Raw genomic sequence first — 16,547 nt, 5'->3', positions numbered from 1 at the left:
TTTTTGTACATAAATTGTAATATTACAATGTGTAACATAGTCCAGCAACCATGAATGTTTATAAACTAAACTTAAGCTCTTCAATTATGTTGTAGAGTTTATCTCTGATCTCTTCTACATATGTATGGTCCTCCTTATCTCCTTAAAGTTATGCTGTTCTTGAACTTCTCTGATACATGCACACACACGTACACGTAGATTAAATAAGGTTCACATAATGCCAAGTCACAAAACAATAGAACTTGATAAAAAAAGGCATTAAAAGAGGACGCAAAAGAGGAACCTGAGTTTCAAAAACAATCCCCCATTGATCACTTGTCTTTCTATCAGTAACTCTCCCAAAGTACTGAAACAAAACTACATATATTGTAATACATAACTGAAAAACAAAACTATATGAAGAACAGAAAAACACCAACTACTAAACCAGAACAGGAACTGCCATCAGTACATGACATTGCTCATAAAGACTTATACGCTCCTAAAACTTTTAAGGTTAAGAAACAAGGATGACTTTTAGTAAAAGAAAAAATATACCACTTACAAGATTCAAGAGATAAGACAAGAAATCAGAGTACCTAGATAAGTCAAGCATATTTAACTACCTTATAAAAGCATATCACAAAAAAGCATACTAATGCAAGCATCCTATTTATCATTCCAACTAATCATTTAATGACAAATATGAAGTGAATCATTACATGAGATGAGGGAGTACTAAGCAAATAGAAAATTAAACTGAAGCAAACAACTGCCATAATAAAACCGCCGGAAATCTTCTGTTTTTTTGTAGTGTAAGGATTGGTAAAATTTACAAAGTTTAGCATTAACCAAAACCTGTGCATCACGATATCATAGAAGCAACCATTTATCTAAAGAGATGGTAGCAAAAATCACTTTTTATGAGCCTTCTCTAGTAGTTAGTTATTAGTCACACCTGCAATATATTCATTATTATAGCCTTTCTAAATGAATATTCAAAGTAAAGGATAAGCCAAAAATCTTCTAAGCACACATCAATGTAGGTATAAACCAAAAACACTATGTTCGTTCAGTGCTTCAGTTTTATAGTGTTCCAGGACATAAACAAAGAAAAGAGGATCAATCAAACAAATTTTGAACCTATGAAATTAAGCAAATTTCTTACTGCCTTGACTCTGGCAAGTATCCACTTTTTGGAATTATGTAGCAATTGTCTAATCATGTTCTGATGTAAGATTTTTCCTACACGTCATATAACTATGTACACGTGAGTATATATATAGGATCGTTTCCACAGGGAGTTACGTTTAATCATAAGCATTTACACAATCGTTCACATTAAGGGTTTGGATATAATTTGTTTGTGTGTAACACTATATCCATGTTTGACACTAAAGTAAAAACGAGAGGGGATCGAACTATTTCGCTTGCGGTATAAGATAACGAGCAAGCATAACAGCAGCAATCTCTCGATCGATTAACAGACTCTAGCTTTATAACCAATATTATTACAATCATTTCTACAACATCCTTCGTGTCCAAAGCGACATCGTTATTTCCAAGTTATCGTTTAAACATTCGTGTCCAAATTCCTTAAACGATAACAAAGTCGATCGGATAACTTAATCGACCGTGTCCAGCCTGATTAAGTATCCGAAAGCATTAAAATCTTGATTAAAAGTAATTATCAAAGGTTTACAAACTTGTCAAGAGTGATATAACATAAGATAGATTGTTATTCTAGTTCTAGATTCAAGAGTTCGTGTCCAAATCATCTTGAATCTCTTTGAAAGCATTAAAAGCAAGAATAACAACAATATTGAATCATTAAGCTAGAACCTTATATATTAAAAGATCAAAAGATTACATAATAGCTTGATAGTTACCTCAATACTACAAAGAAGGTGATAGTTACATATAGACATGTAAACTAATGCAAGGAATGAAGGAAAGATGAAGATTCCATGCCAAGATCCTTGATGTCTCAATGAATCTAGGGTTGAATCTACTCCTTAATCACTTGCTTTGTGTTTCTCTCTATGAAATAGCTCTAACCTCTCTCTAGAAATGTATAAAATGTTTTAATGGAATAGTGAATACCTAAAAGAGAGGTAAAAGTGCTATTTAAATGGCCTGTGTTTTTGCACCTGCGCTAATAGCGTGGTAAGGCGGCCTATAATTTGGCCAATGGGAGCCTGCCACGTTGTTCTTGCCCTGCTGCTACGCTCCAGCCACGCTAATAGCGTGGCTCTCTGGAGCATTTACGCTAATAGCGTGAAATACGCTAATAGCGTAGCTCTTCAAACCCAGCTTCTGCTTCCACGCTCCAGGTACGCATATAGCGTAGCTCTCTGGACATTGTACGCTAATAGCTCAGAATACGCTATTAGCGTACTCTTCAAGAGTGCTCCAGATCCACGCCCCAGGTGCGCTAATGGCGTATCCCTCTGACCTTTGGCATTTCTTCATCACGCCAATAGCGTAGGACACGCTAATGGCGTAGCTTCTTTGAACTTTGACATTTCTTGCTCCTTGCTTGTAATTTCCTGCACAAAAAGGGTAGACTAAGGCTCAAAAGCATAAATGACATATTAACACAATATTTGGAGTTTTCCATAGAGAATCTTGCAAAACAAGTCACTAAAACGCCTAAACTCCTATGCGAAATATATCACTTTTAAACACTTATCAAACTCTCCCCAACTTGGCTTTTTGTTTGTCCTCAAACAAATCAATTGAAAAGGAAACTAACAAGGCTTTGGACAAGGTTTTCAACATGGTGTCAAACAATTCAAAACAAAAATAAACAAATGGTGATTCAAAAATGATCGCGTGGACAAGCATGAAGTCCTCCACTACTCTAGGTTCAAACTAAGAATGCGACAAATGTCCTAAGCACAAACTATACATCATAAACTTCAAGACATAAACATAACTATCTATGAACCACACCTAACACACTTCTATGAAAGCAAATGCAATATAATGATAACAATGAATGAGGTAATGAACACACATCCAACAATCATGCTAACATCCTATTTAAGTTAGGTGTCCATCCAAATATCGTCTCAAAAAGCATAAAAGCATGGATCAAAAGGTCTTGCAAGGGTTATAACTTGGCCGGGCTACAAAAGAAATGTCATATGTGGGGCAATTGATCAGAAAGCCTATCAAAGAGGAACATTTTTTTGTATCACAACTTGAAATCCATATACTTCCCTACCAAGAATTAAAACCTGTGGTGATTAACAATCAAACTTATAACCTTGACAACTTATTCTATTTTTGATTTTTCACTTTCTTTTTCTTTTCTTTTCTTTTCTTTTTCAAATGTACAATTTTTTCTTTGATTCAATGTTGTCAGGTTATTTTACAACTTCACCAGAACTTAACATATAATGCCTCCTTTTTCTCCCCAACTTGAATACAACAAAAACTCTAATTGAATGTTCCCCTATCCTAAGGCAAGGGACAAAGTACAAAAAGGTTAAGGGTTCAACAAAGTAAAAATATCAAAGTCCTATAAGATTCAACCATGAACTGAATTTCTGAAAAATTTCAGGCAAATTCAACAAGCATTGTGCTTATGAATATTGACAGTTCATGTTTGAGGACTTGATTCATTAGGCTCGGATTGGGGTATCAGATACTCGCTCTTCTCACAGGTAGGCTTTATGTGGTCAAGTAGGTTACTCTCAATTCAAAAAGTGCCTTGATCCTTTCCATGCTTTCAAACAATTCAAAATAATTATCTGATTTAACATAACTAAAACAAGTTAGACGGTGATTATTGGTCTCCAGCATATATACAACAGATTGAAGCTACCTCACATTTATGTTAAGTACTAAGTGGTTCAAAGATATTTATGTTTATGAAAAGACTTAAATGATATATATTTTGTGCAAAGTACAAGTTTCAAATTCTTATTAAAAACCTAGAATAACAGGAAACCAATACCTTGGCCTTACGCTTTATCACAAGTAATATCATTATCACTCACCTGCTTTTGCTCAAACATGGCTCCATGGAGCACTTTAAAATTTATTGTTCATGAGCAATTTTCTTTTGAGAGACACAAGCAAGATGTAAACAAAAATTTCATCCAAAGCATAAGTTATTAAACCAAACAGCTAAGTTATTAAACCAAATATAAAGTAACAAATCAAGCACTAAAAACCACAGTGCTTGAAGAGTACAAAATACAACCAAAATAAACAGATGTTCCAACATGAAATAAAAACGAAGAGTTATAAAGCAAAAAAGAAAAACATCACTAAAAACTCAAGTTCACTGATCATCCTCTCCAGCATCATCCATATCAAGATCCTGGTACACATCATCATCATCATCACCCACGACTCCAGCATCATCAGGTGTCGCCTCATCATCAACAGCATCAGCCACCCCCACATAAGGATTTGGCCTGCCCTCAGGCCAATGAACATAAGCCTGGTACTGCTCAGGAGTCATCACCGGGTACTCAGCATTTCCCGGATGCATGTGAGCATTGTAGAGGTCCTGGTGTATGCCCATGTTACTCCTCCAAATTGCTTCATTCTGGTCCATCAAGAAGCTATTCTGGTCCCTCACGTACTGGTTATGCATCTGCTGCTCCAGCATAAAGGTCTGCAAACCTGAAAAGTCAAAAGAACCAGCAGCCTCAGATGGGCCACCTTCATCATCAGAGAAATGGTATTGGGCTGCCCTCTGCTCTGTTTTCTCCCAAGTGCGAATATGAGTGTCAGTAATGGCCCCTTCAATATCTTCATCATAGGGTCCAGAAATAGGCACTCCATAAGCCTTAAGCAATCCCATAATCAAACCCGGGTAGAACAATGCCACCTTCTTAGCACCCGTGGCAACTTTCAAAGCCACAGCCTTCATCTCATTTGCTATGATGCGAGCAATATCAACAGGCACTTCTTTCATAATGCACCAGATGAGTGGTAGAACGGCTTTTGTGGCATCGGAAGTATGGGCTCTAGGTAGGGCATTGTGGACTAGGAATTGGAAAACTAAGCGGGCAGTAGCGGTCATCTCCTTGGTAAGTGCATGCCTAATCTCTCCCTTGTCATTTTTGACGAAGAGCCTACCCTTGTTCATTATATCACGCTCAATTTGCTGATATTTCCAATTTCCTTGAGCGTTTCTCTTAGCATAGGTACACAAGGTGGGCATTGTGGGGTCCTCAGATGGCTCAAGGTTTAGGGCATTTTCAAGGAAATCATTGATTGCATCCCTATCAAACGGGATTTGCTTTCCTCGGACATAAGAAGTCCAAGAGAAAGTCTCAGCAAAGGTAGCGGGTGAGGCATCAGGGACAGCATTACAATAGAACTCCCTGATTAGGTCGGTGTTAATCTCGGTTGCGGGCACAAGGAGTTTGGTCCATTTGCGACCAGTGAAAATGTGGAGCATATCAGCATGCTCACCACTAGGATGAATGTCAAAAGTTTTCTCGTGCCAGGTTTTGTACTGTGCCATCTTCTTAAACCTGGCAGAGTGGGCAGGGGTGGGGAAACAGTTTGGGATTGCAGGTGCAGTAGAGGTAGAGGCACCTTTGCCTCTAGGACGCTTAGTCCCGGTAGTTTTCTCAACATTTTTAGGTGCCATCTGCAACAAAACCAGGAAACACCGACATATTGCATAGAAAATATTAGCACAAACTCCAATTGGTCATTTAAAAATATCAAAAATTTTGAAAATCTGGGCAAGTACGAAGAACTACGCTAATAGCGCCAGACACGCTAATAGCGAAATTTTTCTGGGAAACTTTCGCTATTAGCGAAATTTTTCTGGAAAAGTTGCGCTATTATCGTATATTTCGCTAATAGCGTACTTCCTCGTTCCTGCAATTTTCAAATTTTCAAAATCTTTGTTCCTGCAATTTCTCAGCACAACCCAGCATATTTCAACCCTAGGTTTCATCCTATGTCTCTAAAACCCAATAGAATCATGAAAAGGAATCAGAATCACAACATTGGCACACAAATCATTCAAAACCCTTATTTTTCAAATTTACAAAATGGGTCAAAATCAAAAGATGAATGTTTGTTGCATGTGGGTTATGATTATTGTTCCTTTTCCAACTATTATCATTAAAGAACAATCTCTATTCACAAATCAAAACTTTAACCCTAACCTAACCATCTCTAATCATGTCAAAAGCATGGTTTTTTTTTTTCAAATTTAAGAACAAAGATAGGAAGAGAATCAAACTTGTTAGTGCAGTGATTGGATGCAAGCAATAGAATGAATGATGCAAAGATGAATGCTTGGAACCAATTGACCCAAAAGAAAAGGGTTTTGATTTTTAGGGTTAGTGTGTGAGTGAGAGAAGTTTTTGTGTGTGAGAGTGAGAAAGGGAAGAATGAAACCGTAAAAGGAATAAGAGGAGTGGGTTGTGGGAAGTTATGGGGAGTTAATCCCCTGGGCCCACAAAAAATTTTTCTCCCACGCCAAACTCACGCTAATAGCGTAGCTCTTCAAACCCAGCTTCTGCTTCCACGCTCCAGGTACGCATATAGCGTAGCTCTCTGGACATTGTACGCTAATAGCTCAGAATACGCTATTAGCGTACTCTTCAAGAGTGCTCCAGATCCACGCCCCAGGTGCGCTAATGGCGTATCCCTCTGACCTTTGGCATTTCTTCATCACGCCAATAGCGTAGGACACGCTAATGGCGTAGCTTCTTTGAACTTTGACATTTCTTGCTCCTTGCTTGTAATTTCCTGCACAAAAAGGGTAGACTAAGGCTCAAAAGCATAAATGACATATTAACACAATATTTGGAGTTTTCCATAGAGAATCTTGCAAAACAAGTCACTAAAACGCCTAAACTCCTATGCGAAATATATCACTTTTAAACACTTATCATGTTCACATATAATTAACATTAACTCAATACACAATGATATAGATTCAGCAAAAAACAAAACCATTCAAGTGAAGCCAAAAAAAGAACAAGTTAAAAGCATATTATTGAACAAAAATCTCAGTAAAATATCCAAAACAAATGCAGGACAGATTAAGTTAACAGTGTTAACTTTCATTCAACTTTAAATAAACATCAAATGCATCCAGTTTTCAGAATGTCAATGTGAAATTTATACCTCACCAGGATGTGTATGTCTTGTACTTCTTCACAAATAAAAATTGAGGCCCTTCATTAAACTGAAAAAATGAATAAATTGGCTCATTAATCGAATTTCAAACTATGTAGACATCATGCCTCAGGATTGAAGGGGTGCCCAATGTATGACACATGTTCGTGTTGACACAAATACGACACCAACAGATGAGGTTGCAATCAATAATTCCATTTTCTCAAATTATTACTAATGTTCATGTGTTGGTGTCATATCTCATGTTAGTGTTTGTGCTTCATAGATGTTAAATATCAAACTTAAATTACTAAAAGGTACGATACAACACATTCTCATAACAACAAGTATATCGCATGTGAGATGCGCTGCAGCTGCAACCCAATCTCACAAATCATAACCACCATAGTGCTCAGGACACTATCACCATTCTAACAAAAATCAAAAATTAAAATGATGTTCCCTCTCATTCCATTAACCAAATCAACAGATACAGCTTACATTAAAACCCATTTTCATCAATACACAATTAATAAAAATATTCAAGCTTTTACCTGCTTAGAAAGATAAAGAGGTTGATGGTTTTGGTAATTCAAGTTGAGGAACCCACCTATTACAAAAATCAAACATTCTAAAATCAAATCAAACCTAATATTTCATAAACTAAAAACAAAAACCCTAGAAGGAGATAGAAAAACAAACCGGCAAGAGAGAGGTCCAAAGAAGATTATGATTAGCAAACAAATCTGAAGCGTTATTGTCGTTGCTATCTGACTGTAGATAAATCGATGGTGCTGCGGTTAACGGCATGGAGACGAGAGAGGGGAAATTGTGGATCTGAGAAGAGGAAGAAAAAAAAATAGAGAGAGGTCATGGTTTGAATCGGCGGAGAGTGAATGTTTGAGAAAAAAGATTGAAAGGGTGAGTGTCTAGGGTTTGAGAGAGGGAGGAGAGGGTTTGTGATATAATCAGTGTAGAAAAAAGAAAGGGGGAAAACAGAGAGGGATTTTCATTCACAAAAATTTCAATTAAAATAAAACAGGGAAACTAAAATTATAAGTGCGCCAATCTCTTAAAAAAATATTGTAAAAAGCGGCGGTCCGTAGTATACAATCTAAATAGTTAAAAATAATATTGCCTATTTCGGAGGCTAAAACTGCCGTAATATCCCGTGAATAGTGGCGTCTACTAAAACCGCCAGAATGTACCGATTATAGTGGCGGTTAAGGGGGACCGCCATAATAAAACCGCCAGAATTCTCCAGATTTTTTGTAGTGAAGATGGTTTATCGTCACTTGCTAGAGCGGGTGTTAAGGCAGTACAATCGCACATAGACCATTATGAGGCATCTTTCTATCGTACCAGCTATTTAGGGGTGTATATGGGTTGGGTCTACCCATAAAATCGGTCAAACTCATCCAAAAAAACCCAGAAATGTGGGTTGGGCTGGGTAATTGGGTGGATATTGTTTTAAAAAATGAAAATCCCATAAAAAAAAAAAATAACTGGTTTAGGTTAAAATTATACCCAAACTCAATTAACCCACTTAACATTTTTATTTTTATTTTCACATGGAAGAAGAAGAATATCAAATGTTTTGGTCATAAATCAAGTCTAGTTTCGAAAATTGACACAAGACAACCTCTATATAAAAAAACGAAACATGTTAAAGTTACAATTTAGGATGTTGCCTCTAAGGGTTTGAGCACCTAACAAATGTTAGAGGAAAGTTTCATGAAGAAGTAAATGATTGATAAAATAATTCCACCAATAAGCTCCATTACAAATGGAGGTTGTCAATCAAGACCACCATTCTCCAATGGGTCAAACTATAACTTATGGAAAGGAAAGTCGGTCTTTGGTTCATTTGATTTGAGTGGCTTATGTTTAGATATTCTAGAATGAAATAAATTTTCGTATTTTTCAACAAAAGGAATGGCTTATACCTTGGTGTTTGAAAGATAAAAATAGCTTAGTTTTTTTATTTTCATCATTGATGGTTTAATCATGTTTCGTACTTGAGCCTTGTATCTTAGTTCTCATTTTGTTAATGCTTTATAATTAGTTATCCTTGTTTTTATTGGTGACCGACTTTTGTCTTCCAAAATCTTTTGAGATCTTCTTATGGTTTGATATATATATAAAAGATTATCACTTGAGGGTGTACTCTCAACCTTTTTATTTAAACATATTATTATGCACATCATTGCATGCTCTTATATATAAGGCACCAAATGATACACACATACTTTTTTTTTGACAAGAATACACAAATACGTTTTGATAGCTGGTTTAATTGGATTATTTTGTTAAGGATATTTTATCTTCCTCATCACTTTTGAAAACATTATCTTCCTTGCCACTTTTGGATACTTTATCTTCCTCGTCACTCTTTAAAACTGTAACTTCCTCGTTGCTCATGAAAACATTATCTTCCTTGCCACTTTTAGAAATTGTATCTTCTTCATCGATTTTGGAAACTTGATCTCCCTCATCATTTATGGAAACTTTATCTTCTTCACCACTTTTGGAAGCTTTATTTTCCCTATCACTTAAGAAAAATTTATCTTCCTCTTCACATAAGTGTTTTAGAAATTTTCTGCTATTAGGAATAGTTTCAGCACACTTCTTCTTGATCAGATTTGCACGGAAAGTCATCCAATCAGATGCTGGAATCATCACTTTATGCATCTTGCCTACAATTATTGATGAAAGGTAAAAATGGAGCATTATGTCATAGAAATATAAAAAGCAATAATAGTGTTAATGTCTTACCACTATTTTTGTCATGGTGAATCATTTCATTAACCGCCTCTACGGTCTCTAGAGCTTCAAATGGAATTTCCTTGGGGCCATTTGGACGTGGATCCTCTTCATTAACCACACCTATTTGTTAATTTGTAGTTGCTTGTTGATGTAAAACAATTTACAATAAAATGTATATATCAAAAGAAATAATAATTTGGTGTTAATCCTCCATTTTTTTAAGGGAAATGAGTGTTGGCAACCTGTAGTTTGCTCGGGAGGTAAATAATGTTTAACCAAGAATTATTTCATGCAAAAATCGAATTCAAGTTCTTCTAAACAATCCGTCCTTGTTGAAACTCATTGAATATTTGAGTCTAATTACTTAGTTATGTATATATCAAAATTAATGATAGACTTGTTGTCTACATTATAAATGAGCATTTATTTTATTTATTTAAATATTGACGAGAAAATCACACATATATGTGTCACTTATTGATTTATGAGATTACTTTTAGATCAATGAGGCAAAATGGTTTCAGCTAATATGATATCGTCAACTCCAAATCACCGAGTTTTGAGATTGGTTCATCGCGTAATGGGTTGCATAAACATGATTTACAATCATCATCTCTTTAGCGTATCTTGTGCTTTGGGGTGTTTTTTCTTATCTAATAAATAAAACTTTGTTTTTGCTTCTTAAAAAAATATAACAAAATTGTGATGTTTCTATGGTTGAGAAAGACACGTTTTGTTTTCAATTATTTAGAGTGCAAATGTTGCTAGGAAAACTTGCCAGATTGAGTGTGGGGGTGCATTGATAATGTGGTAGGCCGGAAAAGGAAGGCATGAAAGATAATAATTATGCTAACAAAATACTTTCTAACACACTATTTTTATGATAGAAATTCACGTGGATCACACTAAATATATAGAGAGTTTACATCATTTAACGAAACCGTTTACATTTTAATTAATAGGAGTGTGTTTGAAAGAGTGTGCTAAAAATGGTATTACAAGCACTTTTCAAAAGATGATGAACGGGAAAATATGAAACAATCAAAGAGTGCATATTTGACTTTTAAAAGCTCAAAGTTACATTTTGTTTTGATAGACTGCTTTTTTTTTTCTTTTTTTTTTAAATTTTTTTTGTTGTTGTGTCATATACGCTAAATTTTTTATCAAAATTAAACTATACGCTAATATTGCAAAATTAAACTATATGTTAGAATGATTCACCGAGAATAGTAGGGGGAGGCAACGGCGATTGAGCTAAAACCTGATAAGAGAGAATAACAAAAAGAACAACAAACACATATGCCTTTGAGTTAGCCATGCCACTTCTTGGCAACGACAATGCAATGATGTTTGATAAAGAATAATAAAGTAGTCTCTATATATAAGGCAAGAACATGCTTTATTTATTGGGGCCAAGAGTCAGGTTTATATTTTAAATTAAGCAAAATAAGTGGCAAAAGCAATTTGTATAATTAAGAAACCCTAAAAACCTTTCTTTTTTTTGGTAACAACCCTAAAAACCTTTCGATACTCTTTTTACATGTCCATTTAGATCTCATTTAAAAAAAAAAAAAATTTCTTCTTGTATTTGTATAATTAAGCCTTTTAAATATACTCAAAATTTTATTTTAAGGCATTCTAAATCCTCACAAAAATGTTGGAATCCCTTCTTAGTTTTCATTGTATTTAGGCGTGATGCAGCAACCCTTGCGCATTTAACATTGTACTCGAGTTATACAACATATTGTCTCCGATAAATGATTTAGCATTCGCATTATTACATATTTGATCTATGTCATAATGTTTCAAAAAAGTTTTATGTTGGCTCTCGATTGCCTAACACGACATTCTCTTTTTATCCAGACTTGAGCCTTTCATTGGAATATATGAATCTGACATCCACCTCAGCTATTCCGTCGACATGCCATGCGCTTCGCAGTTCATTCCTGGAAGGGAAACAAGTTACCAGACAACTGACCATTCTAATGAATCTTTCCATCGTACCAACTATTTAGAAGTGTATATGGGTTGGGTCAACCCGGAAAATTGATCGAACCCACCCAAAAAAACCCAGAAATGTGGGTTGGGCCGGGTATTGTTTTAAAAAATGAAAATCTCATAAAAAATAACGGGTTTCAGGTAAAACCAGACCCAAACCCAAACAACCCACTTACCAAATAATGCCAACATTTTTATTTTTATTTTCACATGGAAGAAGAAGAAGAATACCAAATATTTTGGTCATAAATCAAGTTTAGTTTCGAAAAATGACACAAGACAACCTCTATATCAAAAATCAAAACATGCTAAAGTTACAAATTAGGATGTTGCACTTTTTGATTAATTTGATGCTAATGCAATTTTATGTCATCATATTATAGCGTCATGCAACTTTATTTTGTCACAAGTAATTTATGATGAAACTTATTATTTGACATTATATTTTATCTCATGCAACTTTATTTTGTCACAAGTAATTTATGATGAAACTTATTATTTGACATTATCATTTATTATTTTATGACGCTAAAATATAATGAAAATATGTTACACATTTTTTTTAAGAAAATAAAAAAGTTGAGTAATTTTTATGGAAAAAATACAAGGACTCACCATTTAGTCATTTAATATTATTAACAAAAAAAAAACATAAATTGGGTACCCACTACCCAATTGAACCCAAATCAAAAATTAGTGGGTTTGCCCAAACTGGTCCAATAGTGTAACGAGTGGTTACTTTACCTCTCCCAAACCGGAGTACCTTATAAGGTTTGGGTCTTGGGTTTGACCAAACCCAACCCAAATAGACTCACATACACATCTACTATTAATGTCTTCCAGGTATATCAGACTTTCCAAGATTATTTGATGTAGGTTATATATGAGGCTGGGCGGGGTCTATTCTTGAAGAACGTGACTAGTGGCAGCACATACCAGGTCACATTTCTTGGTTCTACAGGGTATCTCATCCGAAAGTAGTGCCCTCAGTCAAGGGAGAACCACCTTGGCCAGCAATTGTTGAGGTTGTGATATAGGAGGAGTAGGACAGAGATACTATGGATACATTTCAGTAGATCAGGAGTGTTACGACCATTGCCTTAGGTGATATGCCAAATGGTAGCTCATATGACGACCTATATGCGTATCTTGAACAGTTTGCAAATAAAACATTGTCGGACACTCAATATCAAGTTGAACAAAGGAGTAGAACTTTCTGATGATTATTTTTACATTTTGATATTTTTTTTGTTTAACCTAAATGATGAATGTAATTGGTATTGTAATACCTAAGAAAATATTTTTCCCTTTGGAATAGAATACTTACAAATTTATGCAATTTGAATGATGATTTATTTTAAATGTTGCATGAGTGTTTAAAAGCTTTTATGTCTGTGCGCCCAATTGCTAATCAAATTAATTCTGTGGTTGATTGTTTGTACTATTCTTATGTATGAGTGCTTGACAGTGTATAAGTTTGTGTGCCCGATTTGGCCTATTCATAGTCTCTGCTATATTGTTTGCGTTTCTTCCATGCGACTGCATACCAACTACTGTTTATGTGAACAATATTTAATTGTCGTTCATGGGAACAATTTCAAACTACTTTTCAGCAGCGAACAGTAGTTAATCACCGTTAGGGATATTCTTGGTAGTTTGAGGTTCATGTGGAAAAAAACTAGGTGCCTAAAGAGCATTATTCTTACTTGTTTGCAAGATGATGGACATCATAGAGAAGTGGCTAAATTTGTGATTAAGATTTAATAAATTATAAATAGATTTTTCCTACAAAAATTTATTTATGATGTAATTTTTATTTATATATATGATTTAAGAAGCACCGCATTGCAGTGTTTGGTAATCAAGAGTTCTTAGCTCATACTCTTTTAGACATGGTAACATTTATAGATTAGTCATTGATCAAGTTGAAAGCTAAAGAAATTTCATATGATTTCTATCAATAAAGTACTCAATCATTCATATGTTTAGGAGTGGTTTTTTCTGTAATTTAATTCTAAATTATTTTTGTTTCTTGATTTGGAGACAATATTGTTTATGATGATGTTTTTGTATTTCAGAACTTTGTAACCTTTCAATCGTAGCACTCGTTGTGCTTTGATTGTTTATTTTTAATATATTGTCTTTTTGGCATTTTGATGACAAATCAGCATATGATATTTTATGTTGTTTTTATTTATTTTATTTGCATTTCAAGAAAATTTAAAAGTCATTTAGAGGAGTTGTTAATGGTTTGAGGGACATTTTCTATTGTTTTCGTTCAAGTCATTGTAATTCAATTTCTTCCCTAGTCATGCAACTACATAGGTATTTGGAGTTTTTTATTGATAAACCATGTAATTCGGCAAAACAAGACACCACGTTGAGGATTAAAGGATTTGAAGAATGATGATCAAAGTTACTTAGAAGGATATTTAAGATAATACAAGTTGGGGAAAAAATATCCCAAGTTCCAAGATATTTTCAAATGAAAGAACACTCGAAAAAAGAATGAAAAATTGTAAAATTCGCCCCCTAAAGGTTATCCAATGCGCATGGAAGATGACCACGTGTGCATGACACAACCCCCTGGGCTGACTAATGCGCTCTTGCGCTTTCTGACAGGAAAAATACACATTCAGCTTGTTTTTCAAGTTGGATCGGAGAAAAAATCTCATAAATTCTAACTTAACCTAGACGTAAAGATGCCTATAAATAAAGACCTTTACACACACTTATATTGATTCAGAAAGTAGGTGGTACAAGGAAAGGGTCAAGTATCTGGGCCATCAAGGCAGGGTTTCTTCCTTCATTTCTGCACTAATACTTTTGTGTAATATTTGTCTTTCAATTTTACCCTTAATTTCAACTTTCTATTTACCATTATTATCCTTACCTAAAAAATAAATAACTTAATGTTTTAAATATCAGGATAAAATTTTACAATTTCTATAATTTTTATAAATAAAAGTAGAAAGATGGGGATGCTAGTCTTTTATAAAGTAAATAGGTTTAATGGGAATAAAAGGTATTTTCCAACTTAATACAATCACGCAACATAAGTTTTTTGGATACAATATATTGGTATGTTAAATCAATAAAAAAATTGAAAGTCCGAATTTTACAAAAGCACTTAGCCAATTAGGCACATTAATTACACACTAGTAATTATGTAAAATTATCACAATACAAATATTCACATAATCAACCTCATAAGGAACAATTTGTAAAAAAAAAAAAAAAAAACACCCCTCATAAGGAACAAGTTACTAATCAAACATTTGTCAAAAAAAAAAAAAAAACTCATAAGGAACCAGTTACTATTTAAACATGGTATGATGTATTTTCGAAAGTGTCCTTATCTCAAATCCTTATACTAGCCCTAAATTCAACCTACATCATAAATCAAACATAGGGTTTCTTTTATTCCAAACCAACTCAACACAAAATTATATTCCTATATTTAACTAGGAGGGGGCTCTAAGTTGAAACACTGTAGCAAAAATCTTGAATTTAAAAAAAGAAAACGAATTCACAAGAACTCAAAACTTTTATGAAATAATATGGTTCAAAGTATTGAGTTCTTGTGAATTCGTTTTTTTTTTAAAGTATTTCTAAGTATTTTCAAACTGTCTCCAAATACCCAATTTAAACTTTGACATTAAATTCTAGGATTTCTAATGCCTATAGCAAAAACAATCTCCCTCAAAAATAATTTATCAAGACATGAATATTTTTCTCATAACATCCTTCATTTTTCAGCATTTTCAAAAGCCACTTAGTATATTCAAACTCCAACACAACTATTTTTTTAATAAAAAATAATCCCCCCTGTAAAAGGTTGTCAAAAGGTTTGATGCATTTTCAATCCTTTTTAACAAAAAATAATATCCCCGCCTCTAAGAGGTTGTCAAAGATTTGTTTCATTTTCAAACTCTAAAGGGTTCCTTCTAATTTTTTAAAGAAACAACTTAAAAAATAGAAGCAATAATTCTTTTCTTTATTTTCCAAGACTTCAAGAATCTAATCAATTTATAGACTTATCAATAAATTACTCATTGAGTTCCTTTGAAGATAATTTTTTTAATCCAAGTTACAAAAACAGATAGGCCATTCTTAAGAGACGGGAAAACAAAATAAGAGAGGGTTTGAATTGTGTTAATAATTTTTTTCTTTTTTATTTTACTGTTTTCTTTATCAAAATACTTTCCTCCGTTTTTATTTAAGATTTTAAATAGAAGGTGAATAGAGAGAAGACATAAATAACAATAATAAATAAAGACAATAGCTGGGATAGAGAAAAAACATTTGCATTTTTATATTATTTCACAACAACTCTTGCCACATCTAGTTATCCCCTTACGGATAGATTTGCCTCACTGCAACTGCGGACTTAACCCACTAAGGTTAACATATCCGAAGTTATCACTACACCATTTATCCTTTCTGGGAACAACAGAAAAGCGTTGCGAGAGACAATAAATGGTGTAGTGTATTAACCACTGAAGACTCCTCTCCCTAAAATGTATTTTAGTATTTTATGAGTCTTATGTACTTTATTTCAGGATTTTATAGAGTATTAGAGTGAGTTATTTCTCATTTAGGAAAATGATTTGCTAATGTGTTGAATTAAGTTATTGTGTGTTTGTATATTTACCTAACCAGATAACATTATAGGGTGTCATAGTCTTTTTGTA

The 16,547-nt window shown here is 34.0% G+C and overlaps 1 protein-coding gene and 1 long non-coding RNA gene across 4 annotated transcripts; both read right to left on the bottom strand.

Annotated features, from left to right (window-relative positions):
- LOC146938371 (uncharacterized) lies at positions 1-8,186 on the bottom strand. The gene is made up of 5 exons (XR_015031266.1): positions 7,792-8,186; positions 7,644-7,699; positions 7,099-7,159; positions 284-346; positions 1-169 (listed from the first exon to the last, which is right to left on the bottom strand). It is a non-coding gene; the product is annotated as an uncharacterized LOC146938371 (long non-coding RNA).
- Positions 8,187-9,228: 1,042 nt separating this feature from the next.
- Positions 9,229-11,232, bottom strand: LOC146938370 (uncharacterized). Of its 3 annotated transcripts, none has more exons than XM_085752310.1 (3): positions 11,077-11,232; positions 9,865-9,960; positions 9,229-9,785 (listed from the first exon to the last, which is right to left on the bottom strand). In XM_085752310.1, exons 1-3 carry the CDS (start codon positions 11,171-11,173, stop codon positions 9,391-9,393), a joined length of 588 nt encoding a protein of 195 aa, XP_085608436.1. In that variant the 5' UTR covers positions 11,174-11,232; the 3' UTR covers positions 9,229-9,390. The 3 variants fall into 3 exon arrangements, with proteins under 3 accessions (XP_085608436.1, XP_085608435.1, XP_085608437.1); XM_085752309.1 differs by having other exon boundaries at positions 9,865-9,975; positions 11,077-11,217; XM_085752311.1 differs by lacking the exon at positions 9,865-9,960 and having other exon boundaries at positions 11,077-11,217.
- Positions 11,233-16,547: the final 5,315 nt, after the last annotated feature.

Source organism: Medicago sativa, chromosome 3 (genome assembly GCF_051527215.1).
Source record: "Medicago sativa cultivar Bolivia chromosome 3, Bolivia_mono, whole genome shotgun sequence".
NCBI lineage: Eukaryota > Viridiplantae > Streptophyta > Magnoliopsida > Fabales > Fabaceae > Medicago > Medicago sativa.
The sequence above is the reverse complement of the archived record's forward strand: the minus strand, read 5'-3'. Positions and strand labels throughout refer to the sequence as shown.